The sequence below is a fragment of the Filicampus tigris genome, chromosome 9, assembly GCF_054856515.1.
Source record: "Filicampus tigris isolate MCC_2025a chromosome 9, RoL_Ftig_1.0, whole genome shotgun sequence".
NCBI lineage: Eukaryota > Metazoa > Chordata > Actinopteri > Syngnathiformes > Syngnathidae > Filicampus > Filicampus tigris.
Genome location: NC_141225.1, coordinates 5,225,837 through 5,240,499, shown reverse-complemented (window position 1 = coordinate 5,240,499; position 14,663 = coordinate 5,225,837). Strand labels below are relative to the sequence as shown.

Sequence of the window (14,663 nt, the reverse complement as noted above, 5' to 3'; positions counted from 1 at the left end):
CGCGCACCATCTTTGGGTGAAGTGGGCAGTTGACATGAGTGTGAGCCCGCGGAGCCAAGCTCCATTTAAACAGTTTCTTTCCTAGCAGCCAAAAAAATAACAGTCATCAATTTGTAATGAGCAGGGCAAATGCAGACCCTTGGCCCACAGCCATACTGTAATGTAAATTTTCAGGATCAAGATTCACAATAAATTCTGCGTTTTAACAGATTTAATGATTACCACTATAAATGCAAAAATGAATTGTGATTTGAATCTCATGTAGCTGAAAGCTAGTGGAAATGACCGGAGAAGCTAGCCAAAAAAATATATATACATATATACAGTATATATATAAAAAAAATCTGTGTGTGTTTTTTCAACATCATTACATGGTATTGTTTAGACACAATTAGATTCATTACCTCATCGCTATTTATAGTTCACACAGCAACTGGAAGCAGAAATGAGAAATGTAATAAAGTTCAACTGCAATGTGACTGGGAGATCAGGATTTCACGAAGCTATGCGCTGGTCCTCATGGGAAATGCGGTCTTCCTTCACGCAAAAAACACTACCGCTTTTGTTCATTTGACGCTGCCATAAACAACGAAAACTGAAAGTTCTTAAATGTTCCTTTAAAGTGGAAGTCAACCCAAAAATATTTTTTTAAGAATATGTTCTATGCAGCCCCGCAAGTTGAAACACCGCATTCTGAATAATATTGTGTTTGTGGAATATAAGTTAAGTAAAAAAATCTGCCCGTTTTTAGACATTTCTGGAGGCGGCCATTTTGTCACTTCTGTCGACTGAAAATGACATCACATGCCCTCAGGGCTCATTCCGGTCACAAATCACAATCATAGCTCAGCTTCATAAAACAGGTGAGCCGTGATTGGTCGTTATCTGAGCCCTGAGGGTCTGTGATGTCATTTTCAGTCGACAGAAGTGACAAAATGGCTGCCCCCTGAGATGGCTAAAAATGGGTGGATTTTGCTGCTTAACTCATATTTCATCCATCCATCCATCCATTATCTGTACCGCTTATCCTCACAAGGGTCGCGGGGCGTGCTGGAGCCTATCCCAGCTGTCTTTGGGCAGTAGGCGGGGGACACCCTGAATTGGTTGCCAGCCAATCGCAGGGCACACAGAGACAAACATCCGCACTCACAATCACACCTAGGGGCAATTTAGAGTGTCCAATCAACTTACCATGCATGTTTTTGGAATGTGGGAGGAAACCGGAGTACCCGGAGAAAACCCACGCAGGCACGGGGAGAACATGCAAACTCCACACAGGGAAGCCGGAGCCGGGATTGAACCCACGACCTCTGAACTGTGAGGCGGACGTGCTAACCAGTCGACCACCGTGCCACCCTCATATTTCATATTAATCATAATTTTAACTAGTGGGCCTGCACAGAACATATTCTTGAAGAAAAATAAATTTGGGTTGACTTCCTCTATAACTAACTACACTGGTATGACAAATACGAATGTAAAAATATTACTTTAAACAATAATGCCTGTGCTGTATTTTATTGAATAATAGCGCGTAAAACATCTGGAATTAGGACCCTACTATAGTGTGCTAATTAGGGGGTTGTATAGACTGAACTACTTGGCAACTTTAGTACTACATAATTAAATTCAGAGCATGAGTCAACTAGTTGCGTATGACGTGTTTTTGAACGGAGGAGTCAGAGCCTCATACCTCAAGGCACCACCGTACTGAAAAAATATAAATGACATCATCCACGACTAGTTGAAACCGACTTTCATTTCACTTTTTAGTGTTGTTAACCATGCAAGCGGTATTGTTGATAATTAAATAATTTTTCATCCCCAGGAAAAAACATTTGTGTAGCAATGTGCGTGTCACGCGGCGCCTCCCCCTGCAGTCGTACTTTCACTTAAGTCTCGCTCGCTTATCTCTTGTTATTGTTTTACCACAGCACTTGCATTTTCTAATTCTGTGCAAATGAAATGAACAGAAATAAACAACAAGCTTAATCAGCACTTTGCAGCTCCACTTTCGCACTTCTCTTCTAGACACTTATTTCCCGTGACCCCTGCAGCACACACATTACCCACCGTATAGCACATGACGTGCCTTTCCGACGTGCGGCCACTTTTATTTGGTGTAAATATGATTTGTGTTCAAGAATCCCAGACTAACAATTTTAGCGGGGACGTCAAGCTGTACTCGGGCTAAGTCACCAAGTGTGATCAGCGGCTAAAAAAAAGGAACTTTAGAAACAGACTGGTGTCGAACTGTGAGTCCGGCGTTTGCTCACCCACCTGGCACGACTCCATTCGTGGCGATGGCGCTCATGGAGATGGCAGTCAGCATGGTCTGCAAAGGAGGAGGGAGAAAAACACATCATTTAAATACCTCTCCTTTAAAATCATAGGTGGACTGGCCTATAGGTCGATTACTATTTTTTACAGCCAGACAAAATGGCGGATAGACGGACGGCGGAAGGGTACCCCGGCTTTAGGCGATAAAAGGACCGCGCATTTTTAGTAAAATGGCCAGCTCTGTGTGTGTGATATATGAACAGTATATATGAAGCGTTTTGGAGTTACATTTTTGATCCCGGCAAGACAGACAAAATAAAAGGCTTTAAAAAGTGTATGTAAGGGTTTATCTGAAACCTGAAAAAAAAAAAAAAAGTTTTGGGGGGAGAATGAAATAAAAAGATGCAACAAATTTTAAGTTAAATATTAAAAGTGTATATAAAATTGTGTTTTGCTTGGATAACAACTTAACAACCTATATACTGTATTAAAACATGGGTGGCACGGTGGTTGACTGGTTAGCACGTCCGCCTCACAGTGCAGAGTTTGTGGATTCGAATCCGGCCTTGGCCTTCCTGTGTGGAGTTTGCATGTTCTCCCGTGCCTGCGTGAGTTTACTCCGGTTTCCTCCCACATTCCAAAAACATGCATGGTGGGTTAATTGGACAATCCAAATTGCCCCTAGGTGTGAATGCGCATGTTTTTTGTCTCTGTGTGCCCTGCGATTGGCTGGCAACCAATTCGAGGTATCCCCGACCCACTGCCAGTTGATAGCGGTAATAGGCTCCAGCGCGCCCGCGACCCTTGTGAGGATAAGCGGTACAGATAATGGATGGATGGATGGATGGATATTCAAGACATATTTTTTGTGTTTTTAAAATAAAAATATGTCATTCAAAAGATCGATGGTATAAAAAAAAGTGACAGCCTTATGTAGCTAATATATTGTTGCTGTCCCCCCCAAAAACCTGCATCAACACATTTTGCGAGTTTATTCTTAATTCATCCAAAACGCACACACAAAAAAACAGTTTATATTTTCCGGATAAAAAACAAAAGATTACAAAATTCAAAAAACATTTGGAGTTCCATGTTTTTCCAGTGAATGGCGATGATAATGAGCATGCTAACATAAAATGTCAATATTCACATGTCAGCGTACAATATGGAGCAAACTTGGCTTTCAGCTGATTAGCTTCTTGACTCAGCAAAAGTCAAAAGATGTTACATTATCGTCCTAACAAACTAGATGGACCATATATATATGTGTCCACTGCATACACACATTTGTTATGATGGTATTCGCTATCCATCTATATCCACTTAGTCATAATCCATTTTATGGCTAATAAAAATGAGTTTTTCCTTTGCCTTGCAATGTTCCACGTCATAATCGACGGGATATTATTCACAAAGATGGAATTAGAGAATCGAAATGTGTGTAGATTAGATAATGTACGTGGTCAAAGTGCTGCCAGGGAGAGAGATGGAGAGAAAGGCTGGGGATAGAAAGAGCATGAAGAATGTTCCGGAAGAGTACAAATGACAAGTGAAGAAGAGGAAAATGAAAGAATGATGCTGTGTGACGGTGCGAAGACGGCATTAAGATTTCATGGGTGCGCTCCAACGCTATTGTACAACTGTTGAGAGTGACGTCTCACATGGGTGGCACATGAAAAGAACTTGCGGCAGGACAACCTTTATTCGTTTTTTCTAAATATTTTCTCAATTTTTTGGTATGCCCTATCTGTCTCTTCTGCAATGATGTCATTGTTATTGTGTTATTACATAATTGTTATAATTGTAACACTATTACCTCCATTAGCCAAAACAGGTAGCGAAACATTAAACTAGATTAAAAAAAAACTGTGATAAAAAAATATGATAAATACCGATATTCTTATTAATATTTTCTCAATAAAAATACATTTTTTAAAAATTGAAATTTTTAATGTTACCTTGCGTAATGGGCTATTGCTACCCTAGTGGTTACCACTTCAGTTTCACAGTTACGAGGTTTCTCACGTTTACATTTTTCCATTTGGCTCCAATCATGGTTGATGTCCATAATTTACATCAAGATTAACAGATTTATATCATTACCAGAGAGCATGGTCCATGAGAACTCAATCGGATTTTGAACAAAAACACTCGGAATTGCATTTACAATACATTCAAACAGCCACATTTTGGAATGTTCTCATATTTTCATTAATGTAGTTATATGGATTAAAACTGTTTGAATTTGAGGCATACTTCCCAAAAAAATTTGGGTTTGAATTCTTTGATATTGGTAAATTCACTCCCTAATTTTGACTGAAGCTGTTTGACTTTTAGGGATATTTTCACCTGAAATGTTTGGTCAAAGTTATTTGATTTATGAAAAAAATTTTCCCCGAGAATTTTGGTGGAAATTCTTTGACTTTGGAGGCATTTTCTCCCTGAAAATATTGGTTGAAATGGTCTGTTTTTGAAAGATATTCTATATCCATAAATTTTGGGTGAAATGGTTTCACTTTGGAACACATTTTTTCCCAGGAATTTTGAATGAAGTTGTTTTACATTGGGGCATATTTGTCCCAAGATTTTTGGTTGAAACCATGTGACTTTGGAGCATAATTTGAAATTGGTTGACTTTGAGGCATGTTCTCTTCCAAATCGATGGATGAAACCGTTTAATATTTAATAACTCAAAATGCCGTTCAACTGGAATTTTGATTGAAATTTGTTGACTGGAGCATTTTTTTTTTGTGTGTTTTTTTTGGAATTATGGTTTAAAATTTGCCTTTGAGCGATATTTCCCTCCAATGTTAAAGACGACCAATCACGGCTAAACAGGTCAGCCGTGATTGGTCGTTGTGAGCAGTTGTGATGTCATTTTCAGTCGACAGAAGACAGAATGGCCGCCCCCATAGATGGCTAAAAACGAGTGCATTTCGCTGCTTAACTTATATTGCACAAATGCAAAACTAATCAGAATGCCGCGTTTCAACTAGTGGGCCTGCAGGAAAAAGGCACAACTTACTAAACCGCTATATACCACATTAGTTTCTTCAAGCTAAAAAATAAGCTTGACCTTCATTGTTGGACAGCCAACGACTATGCGGTGACTCCCCAGCTAGGATGGAAGACATTTATTTACCTATCACCTCATCTGTCCCCGTGAAGGTTGTAATGTGGTTAGTGGCACCTGAGGGTCCGGATGACGATGAGCCAAGTGACTGGCGAAGGGGCTCTGTTCCTTCCTGCTAATCTGCTCCTAATGAGGCCACAAGCTCTTCTCCCGCCACAGCAGATAAGGCTGTAATTGTTTAAGTGTTTTATCTGATGGCGCGTAGAGGTAGTCCCGTCGCATACGCAATCGTTGAATCGCAACCCGACAATGGAGGGGGTGCACCAAATCTGTCTGCGTGTTGAAGGTGGCGGTTCAAAATGGAACATTTCCTCTGTCGCAGCCTCCATCAACAAAATTGTGTCGGGGTGTCCAGACAAGGTGACACCAACCATCAGGATGTCTCCACTCCTTCGTCTCATTTTCAGCTCTGTCATTTTATTTTGACTTTCGGTCAAATCCCATTTGGTGACTTGACTTTTACTATTACCAGCGTCCTACATTTCTCCATGCCGTCCTCCTGCTGTCAGGGACATTATTAAATATATACCAATCAGCGGATGTCTCGACTCAGTGGACCGCGCCGTCCTATAAGGTCAGCACCCGACCTGACCTGCAGTCAAACCTCCTGCCATAAATTAGGAGGGAATATGGTGTACACGTGAAGCCAATGCTTGTTAGCCTTGAAAAAAATTCCATCACTGAACATTGTAACTCCTGATGGTAAATGACGTGTTTTATATTCTGAGTATAAAGTTGTGTTTTTTGAGAAAAAGTCAACATTTTTCTTAGCATAAAGTCCAGACATCACAAGACTGAAGTTGCAGACTGAAGTTGTAGATATTGCTTTCGAAAAACGCAAGAATAAAGATATACCAGTAACTATTTTACAAGAAAAAGCCATCAATTAATAAGAATAATGTAACTTGGCAATCAAAAAGTTGGGGAACATTTTGAATTTTACTAGGATAAAGTTGCAATACTGTGAGTATAAAGTTGTATATTAGAAGAGAAAGTTTGGATTTCAAAATAGACAAAAAGGCAAAATATTCAATGCATTATTGACAAAAATAGGACCTTTTTCCAAATTTAAGTTGATAAAGAAGTGTATTATGAGAAAGAATTCTGAATTTTCGGAGAATAAAGTTGCATATTATGAGAAAAAAAACAGATACACCGTATATGGTATTGTTTGAATATCACACAAATAAAGGTAAAAAGTACATTACAAGAAAGTCAAAATTTTCTATGACTATTGTTTTATTAAGCGAATGAGTGTCTGCAGTATTCAAGGTTGAAATTTCCCGCGGTCAAACGTGAGCGAATCAAGCGTCTCGGAACACTTCATCTGCGTTTGGTGTGAACGTAGCATTACATACACTAGAAGTTTATATTTAGCCTAACACTATAGTTGCTTAAGTCATATTTGAACGTTTTAACAAAACAAAAACAAAAAAAAACAACATTTTAGCTCTTCCTGATGTTGGCCACCTCTGCTAAAATCGACTACATCCTCAGTTAAACCTCCGAAATGAATTTTTAAATAAATATGATATAGGGTATTCAGGATTTGGTACATTTTTTTGTGTTTTCTCAAAAAAATGGAAAAAAAATGACACTTAGGGAGATGATTTTTATGAGAATTAAGTCGCATATCAGGAGGACATTTTGCGAGTAGGTTGAAATATTACGACAAACACGTCGAGACAAAAATAAGTGCAAAAATAAAGATGGGATTGTCACAGCGTTGGGCATTCCGTCAGACTAACGGACTCAGTCTGTCATGGACTAAATGACGGACTAAGCACTGACGGAAGTGGATTTTTGTCCGTCAGAGTAATCGTCGCTAAACCGCGTCCATCAGTGACGTTTCTTTTTTGGGGGTTGGGGGCATGGACTGACAGGCCGACGGACTTCTAATGGACTAATTGACGGCCTTAACTGACGAACTGACTGACGATTACAATTTGGTTCGTCACGAAAAATGATGGACTTGACGAATGAGAGACGAGTACCCAGGTTGCTGATGTATGATGAATAATGGACCAGCAAAATTGAGTAAAATGCCCTACCTCTGTACTGTATATTTTACGGCCATCATTTCAATTGTCTTTGTTTTTATTGCTGTTTGTTTGTTTTAACCGTCTCTTTGGTAAAAGCTGCTACAAAAATCGTGCAATGAAAGGTTTCATGAGCTCATCGCACTGAGCGCAAAGGACACTTTAGGTCTGCTTGTATTCTGACCTAACGCTCCTATTTGGCCTTTGGTGGACCTTGGGAGCGGAGAGGAGATTGCTTGTGACAGAAGAGTGTCCCGCAGCACGAGAACCCCACTTCATTAGCACGCTTCACTACGCCCCCGTTGTCAGATGATTTCTTCCGTCGTCCGCTGCAACTTCAGCAGAAGTCCGCTTGCGAGGGAGCTAACATCCTGGTGGAGGGCAAAATGGAATCTCAGGTGTAGGAAAGTGAGATAGTGAAGACACGCATGGCACGGAGCCTTGGTGGTGCGGTGTGGTGTGTTGGGTGAGGGATGGGTAAGGGAATCAAAAGCGAGGGAGGAAATAATGAGAATGCAAAATGAAAAAAGGCTTCCAGAAAATTGAGGAAGCATGAGAGATGAGAGTAAAAGGGAAAAAAGATGAAGCATCCGCAGCATATAAATGAGTCACCCCCCCCCCCCCAACACCATCTCCGAACCCCTCCTTCCCCACCATCTCCACCGGATTTGGATTCAAGACCTGGAAGTAATGAGGACGGCCACACAACAGACAGCCTTCCATCTAGGATATTAAACCTCATTGTGTCCAAGCCTGCTTTCATTATCTGGGATAGAAACATGCAAGAATAGAGCATAGGGCATGTGTGCGTGTTTTCATTGCTACTTTCACATCCATCATGCGATAACGAATGCAGTTTGTTAAATGTCCAGTGTCGCAGATGAAGGGAGCCAAAATATATATTATATAATATATAAAACAATATATAAATACTATTACAGACAAGAAGGAGAAAAGGCAAAGTATTAAGAAAATAAAATCTGATATTACGGGGAAGAAGTCATAACATTACGAGAATACAGTTTAACTTTATGAGTAAAAAGTCCACTAGTATGAAGTCAAAACATTGTAAAAATAAAGTCATGCAATACAAAAAAAAGTGCTATTTTAATGTTCTATCTTTAAAGATTATAAGGATGAAGTTGTATATTACAAGGAAAGTCATCATTTTGAACTTGTTAATATAGAAAAATGACAAAAAGTCATAATATCAAAAGTAAAAAGTTGTAATATTACAGGGGGAAAAAAGGGCACACATGTTCGGGGTGCAAGGTGGTCTCCAATTGCCCACGTCACATACACGGTTGACTACATCATCCGCAAGGGGAGACCTTGCAGTTTACCTGCCAATGTCCCGCACGGACCCCAGAGAGTCTATTTCTGTTTCCCAAATGTCAAGCCGACGTACACTGTGACTGCCCGGATTTGAATGAAAATGAGGGATGTCACCACGATTGCCTGGGAAAATGCTGCGTTTCCCACGGATGCAAACGCCCCACGACGATCAAGTCAACCTGCGCAAAGTCCAGCAACGAAACAAAGAAAGTACTCCCATGCACACAGTTAGACTTTACCTTGCATTAGACTTGCACTGGGAACGAAAAAAGGGCCTTCAATGTCACAAGAATAATGCTAAATATTGTGTCATGAAGTAATTTTGCTTATATGAATTTGGCATATTACAACAAAGAAATCATAACTTTACGAGAATAAAGTTGCAATTTCTTAGAATTTAGTCCTATCTTGCGTATATTTCAGTGGAAAAAAATACTAATTTAGTGGGAATAAAATTAAATACAGTGGACAACCATTCAAACCCGACCAAGAATATCGAAAGTCCATATTTAATTCTCGCTCCTTATAATTGCCCTGAAAAGCTAAATATTGAAAAAAATGCAATTAAGATGGGTGTTCCACAAATAACCAGGGATAGGTTCCACCCAAATAATCTGCAAATAGGTGAATCTCGAACCGCCAGTATGCAGGGGCCCACTATATTACGAGACTAGAGAATCAATATTTCTATCCATTCATCCATTATCGATACCGCTTATCCTCACAAGGGTCTCGGGGCGTGCTGGAGCCTATCCCAGTTGTCTTTGGGCAGTGGGCGGGGGACACCCTGAATTGGTTGCCAGCCAATCGCAGGGCACAAAACATCCGCACTCACAATCACACCAAGGGGCAATTCAGAGAGTCCAATCAACTTACCATGCATGTTTTTGGAATGTGGGAGGAAACCGGAGTACCTGGAGAAAACCCACGCAGGCACGGGGAGAACATGCAAACTCCACACAGGGAGGCCGGAGCCGGGATCGAACCCGCGACCTCTGAACTGTGAGGCGGACGTGCTAACCAGTCGACCACCGTGCTGCCCTCAATATTTCGATTTCAAGAATAAAGCTGCATGTTACAAGGGAAAAAGAGACTTAACTCGGCGTAAATAAAGTCTCCATATAATGAAGGTACAGTAAAAATATACCGAGAATAATGTTGTGTATTATGTTGGAAAAAGTCATAATTTAGCGCGGAAAAGCACACATATGATGAGAATAAAAGAATCTAGTCATCATTTTACAGTCCAATTGCAACATTTCAAAATTCTTTCAACCTCATGCTCTCAATGATGCTATGCTGAGCCGCACGCTTCCCGTGGATTTGACTTTTGGGTGGGGCGGGGGGCTTTGCTATGTGTGTACCCATGCATAAGAGCACACGCGCACACTACATCAGCGCATAGCTGGCAGCCCCCCGAGGGCTGGGTGGTGATGTGTTATGTAAGGAGCACAGGAGGAGAGAGAGGTGGCGGGCGGGGGTCCTCGCACACCGTTCGTGCTCAGGCTTATCACCCCGGGGCCTCTGCAATGATCTCAGCAGTGTGACTGATAAGAAACACGCCTCCCCGAATGCGTGTGCGTGCGCGCGTGTGTGTGAGAACGAAAGAGAGAATGAGAGATGGAGAGGAAATTTGAGTGTGTTTGTGTTGCTGTCAGTGTGAGCCAGCTCGGAGCTTGTTTTTCCTCTCTGTGCACACTGTTTTCATCACGCTTACAAGATCAATATAAACTGGGATGGAAGGCAAGCAAATACGAGTGGCACGCAAAACGTGCCCGAGTACAAACAGAAAAGCAGAGAGACGAGTGTCACGATGTGGGGAAATGTATCGATGGCGTGCACGCGCGTGCGTGTGCGTGCGTGTGTAGGCTAGTTTGCCATGGTGGGGATTTGAGGGGGCTGTTCTATAAATACACTCAGTGCTGGAGGAGAATCTAGGCTGCTCGCACATACAAACACACACGCACAGAACACATTTACACGCGCGCCAACATCGCAGTCCTGATAAAATGTTCAGTGGAAGCAAAGAGAAGACATGCTAAAGGAACCCCCGAAAAAGGAACAATCTTGAATCCGGTTGACATGTTTCAACAAGGGCAGCGTGGTGTTCTAGTGGGTTAGCATGTCTGCCTAACAGTCAAGAGGTCTCAGGTTCAAATCTTAAAGTGATCAGAGAGCTTTTTCAACAACAAGCTCAATTTATGTATCAGGAAAATGATATTAGCTTGCATCTTAACTTTGATCAATTTGTTTTGAAGAAATCAGTACAAAACTAACGTGTTCAGGAACGCCTACAAGAAATTAGCAATTTGACTATTCTCCCTCCATGCCTTGTGTGACGTCACGATTACATTTTATCATTCAAAGTCATTGTAAATAACGTCGCTAAAATGGTCAAAATAACGGGGATCAATCGGCCCCAATAAATGATGACATCTCTACTTAGGCCCACTTCAACCACTGAAAACATGACAAAACAATGAGTCTTTCCATGTCTGACCAAAAAGAGCAAGAAATGAGCAGCCTACATGTAGCTGAGGTGGACTTATCACATACGTCGTTTCATGTCATAAGTCACCAAGATACTCAAACACATTGCGTTCAAGAAGCTTTTTCGTTAGCTGAATTGCTCACAGGTTGTTATAGATTACATTTAAAGTGTTAGCTTGACTTACTTTTTCTCCGAGGTCCACCCCTGCGCCGCCTATCCGAAAATGAGGTGCATTAAATGGCCATACTTGGCTCAAGGGACGGCCTCGCTGGAAGTCCGGGGCTCTTAAATCTTTCCAAGTCCAACTTGGACATTTCGACAAGCCGATCTCCGGGGCTTGTATTTATCCGAAATTGATGCACACGGGCCGGCCCACTCGCACTCGCTGTATCTCTGGCTGGACAGAATTAAAGCGTTCGCCGCAACGAGATCTCTGTAGCAAACACGGTGTTCCTGGCTGGTTGACTGGCCGTGGCAAACACGGGTGAAGGTAGACACGGAGCATCTTGGCTGCCTAGACGGCATGTCTTTTCAAAGTATACTTCCATCCATTTTCTCGAATCGGCCACTAATTAGCGATCGCACGCCGCACCGGTGATGCCGAGCGGAATCTAGCAGAACACCGGCTACTGGCTGACCGGTGGCGGTGCGGAGCTAGCTCCTACTCGAGCGTGCAGCTCGTCCGAGACACGAACCCTCATGTGTAAGATCACACCACTTGTCAGGTTGTGGAAGATCTGAAAGTGTTGAATTTTCACAACTACATTACAGTGGCAAACTCTGCCCTGATGTGGAAATGGTTGAATGACCAAGCCCCTCAGGTTTTATCTGATTTGATAAAACCTTTACATGTCAGTGGAGTTGTAACTAGGAGGGCAGTCGCAGGGAATTGTAAAATATCCTACAGAAAAACCTCCTTCGGCCAGACATCTTTCACAGTCAGGGGAGTTAAGATATGGAATGAGCTGTCCTCTGATGTGAAAGCAACACAAAATTATAAACTCTTTAAGGTTAAATTGGCAAAATAGTTGGTTGAATATCAGGCCTGCACCCATAGGTAGTGTGTATGTGGATGTGGAGGGTGGAGGGATTGGGTTGGCGGCGTCGTGCATTTGTGTTCCACTGTTTTAAATAGTGATATGTCTTAAAAGTTGTTTGTGTTTTTTCCTTTTTCTTTCTCTGATTGTTTGCTTAAAAGCCCTTCTAGGGATGGGCATTGGAAATTAGCATTAGCTACAAATGCTGTGATGCTGTGCATTGGAGATTGTTTTTCATTCAACTATGTTGTCGCATCTGTCCCTATTCAAATAAACATGAAATGAAAATGTATGGATGGTAAGTAGTTGATCTCCTTCTACTAACTTTGACTGTTAGCAATCGAAAGCTAATTCTGCCGCGGGAGCCAACAGCCATACTGCTTGGAAAATAAAGCTATGCGTTTGCATCGCTAAATGTCCGAAAACTACGATCAATTGTGACTAAAATTCATATGCATATCCCTGGTATTGTCCACTGTAACCGATAATTTAAAAAAAAAAAAAATAGAAAAAACAATCAGCACAATATGTTTGATTTTGTGGAGGTGATAGTGGTTTTTCCTCATAGGAGCTCACATTTGATGTTAATAAAAACTAAATATTGTGCCGCCCATTTTTATATTTTCACAGTTTGAAATGGAAAAGAGTAGGAATGTGCAAATGCATTTTAATGGCAATTAATCACTTTCAGACACTAGGTGACAACAGAATGTGACAAACCAAAATCAAGCCTCCCTGCGATGACGTTGACAGCCTGAGATGGACGACAAAAAAACACGACCCAAAAGTGGGCGTGCCAATTTGCGGCTTTAGTCACCACAAAAAAGCCCATAAATAACCACAGATTCTTTTACGTGAGTGCATTTTAGTGCTGACATAATTTTTTCATACAGACCTATTATTTAAGTGTTGATTTTCAGCCCAATCAAGTGTCACTTTAAGTTTGCTTGGTGGGTTTTCGCCGCCTTCCTCACACATTCCAAAAACTGCATTTAACATTATTTGAAGACTGTAAATCAGGGACGGGAAACTGGCAGCATTAAAGCTAAATTTAAGAAGTTGTTAAAAAATTGTCAAGTTTTTTTGTGTGTGTGTTTTACAACTGTCCCCCAAATCTTAAAAAAAACAAACAAACGCTGATAAACATTCAATATACATTTACCACGAAAAACAGGGGGAATAAGTGGGTAGGTGGGACATCGGGGACCCGGGAAAAATCCAAATGATTAAAAATACTCAAAACAATAAAAGTATGTAAATATGCAAATCCACGGTTTCGGAACTGCAAATATGCAGTGGTTGACTGTAGTTGGCAGACATGTCTTAGTTGCACTTACACTGGGTCGTATACTGCCCTATATTACAAAGTGAATAGGAATATTGATATGAATATGAATATGAATATTAATTGTTTTACAGATTTGGAATGTATGCAGGACAAACATATCACTAAGATAACCATTTTGAGTGAGTTTTTTTTTAATGTACAAAATAAGCTCTTGCACTTAATGTTCAGCGGTTTTGTGCCGCCCTTGAACAGTATTTTTCATGTTAAAGAGCCCTATGCACTGGAAAAGCTTGTGGTAATTTTGTTGTTTGCTTCAAACCCTTTGTTGTTGGGTTAGGATAGTGGATCTTTTATACATGCATTGAAAAATGTATTATCAAAACTGAAATATATTAAGAGCACTCAATTTGCACATATTTTGTCTGTATTTAAAACAGTGTCTTTGTCATACATCAGGTTAGGATGTGCATAGTCGTTTGTGGCCCCTCCCAGTAACACTGATGGAAAAATTGTGGCCCCGTCCAGCATTTAAGTTGCCCATGCCTACTCTTAATTGTCCGTAGGTGTGATTATGAGTGTGACCAGTTGTTTGTCTATATGTGCCCTGGGATTGGCTGGAAGCCAGTCCAAGGTGCACACCCTGCTTCTCTGCCAAAAAGACAGAAAGGAAGTACTTACGGTGGTACAGCACATGAAGACAATAACGAAGGTTCCGATGATTCCGCCGATGCCGACCAGCCAGGTCATCCTGAGGAAGAGGATGACGCCGAAGATGTTCTGGATGCAAGGCAGGTAGACGCCCATTAGCGTGCCGAGCTGGGGGGCCTGCCAGGGGACACAATTGGTGGTGGGGTCAGCAGAAGTCAATATGATTGAAATAAGAGAGAAAATAAACGGCAAATGCACACCTGGAAACAAAATAGATATGCGCTTCAAGATTTTCAGTTCATTCTCGTATTATTCTGACTTGATAAGTTTACCATGTTATCCTCACAAAATTCTGACTTTTTTCAAATGGCATACATTTGTATATTTTGAATATATATTGAATATATTTGGA

General features: G+C 41.1%; 1 protein-coding gene across 5 annotated transcripts in view; it reads right to left on the bottom strand.

Moving 5' to 3' along the window:
* The window catches only part of slc12a5a (solute carrier family 12 member 5a), a 186,381-nt gene that overhangs the window by 31,698 nt on the left and 140,020 nt on the right, over positions 1-14,663 (bottom strand). For all 5 annotated transcript variants that reach the window (XM_086041461.1, XM_086041465.1, XM_086041460.1 and 2 more), the window contains exons 4-5: positions 14,282-14,428; positions 2,281-2,335 (exon numbers count right to left, since the gene is read on the bottom strand). In XM_086041461.1, the coding sequence (XP_085897587.1) occupies positions 2,281-2,335; positions 14,282-14,428 (202 nt within the window). The remainder of the gene's footprint in view (positions 1-2,280; positions 2,336-14,281; positions 14,429-14,663) is intronic.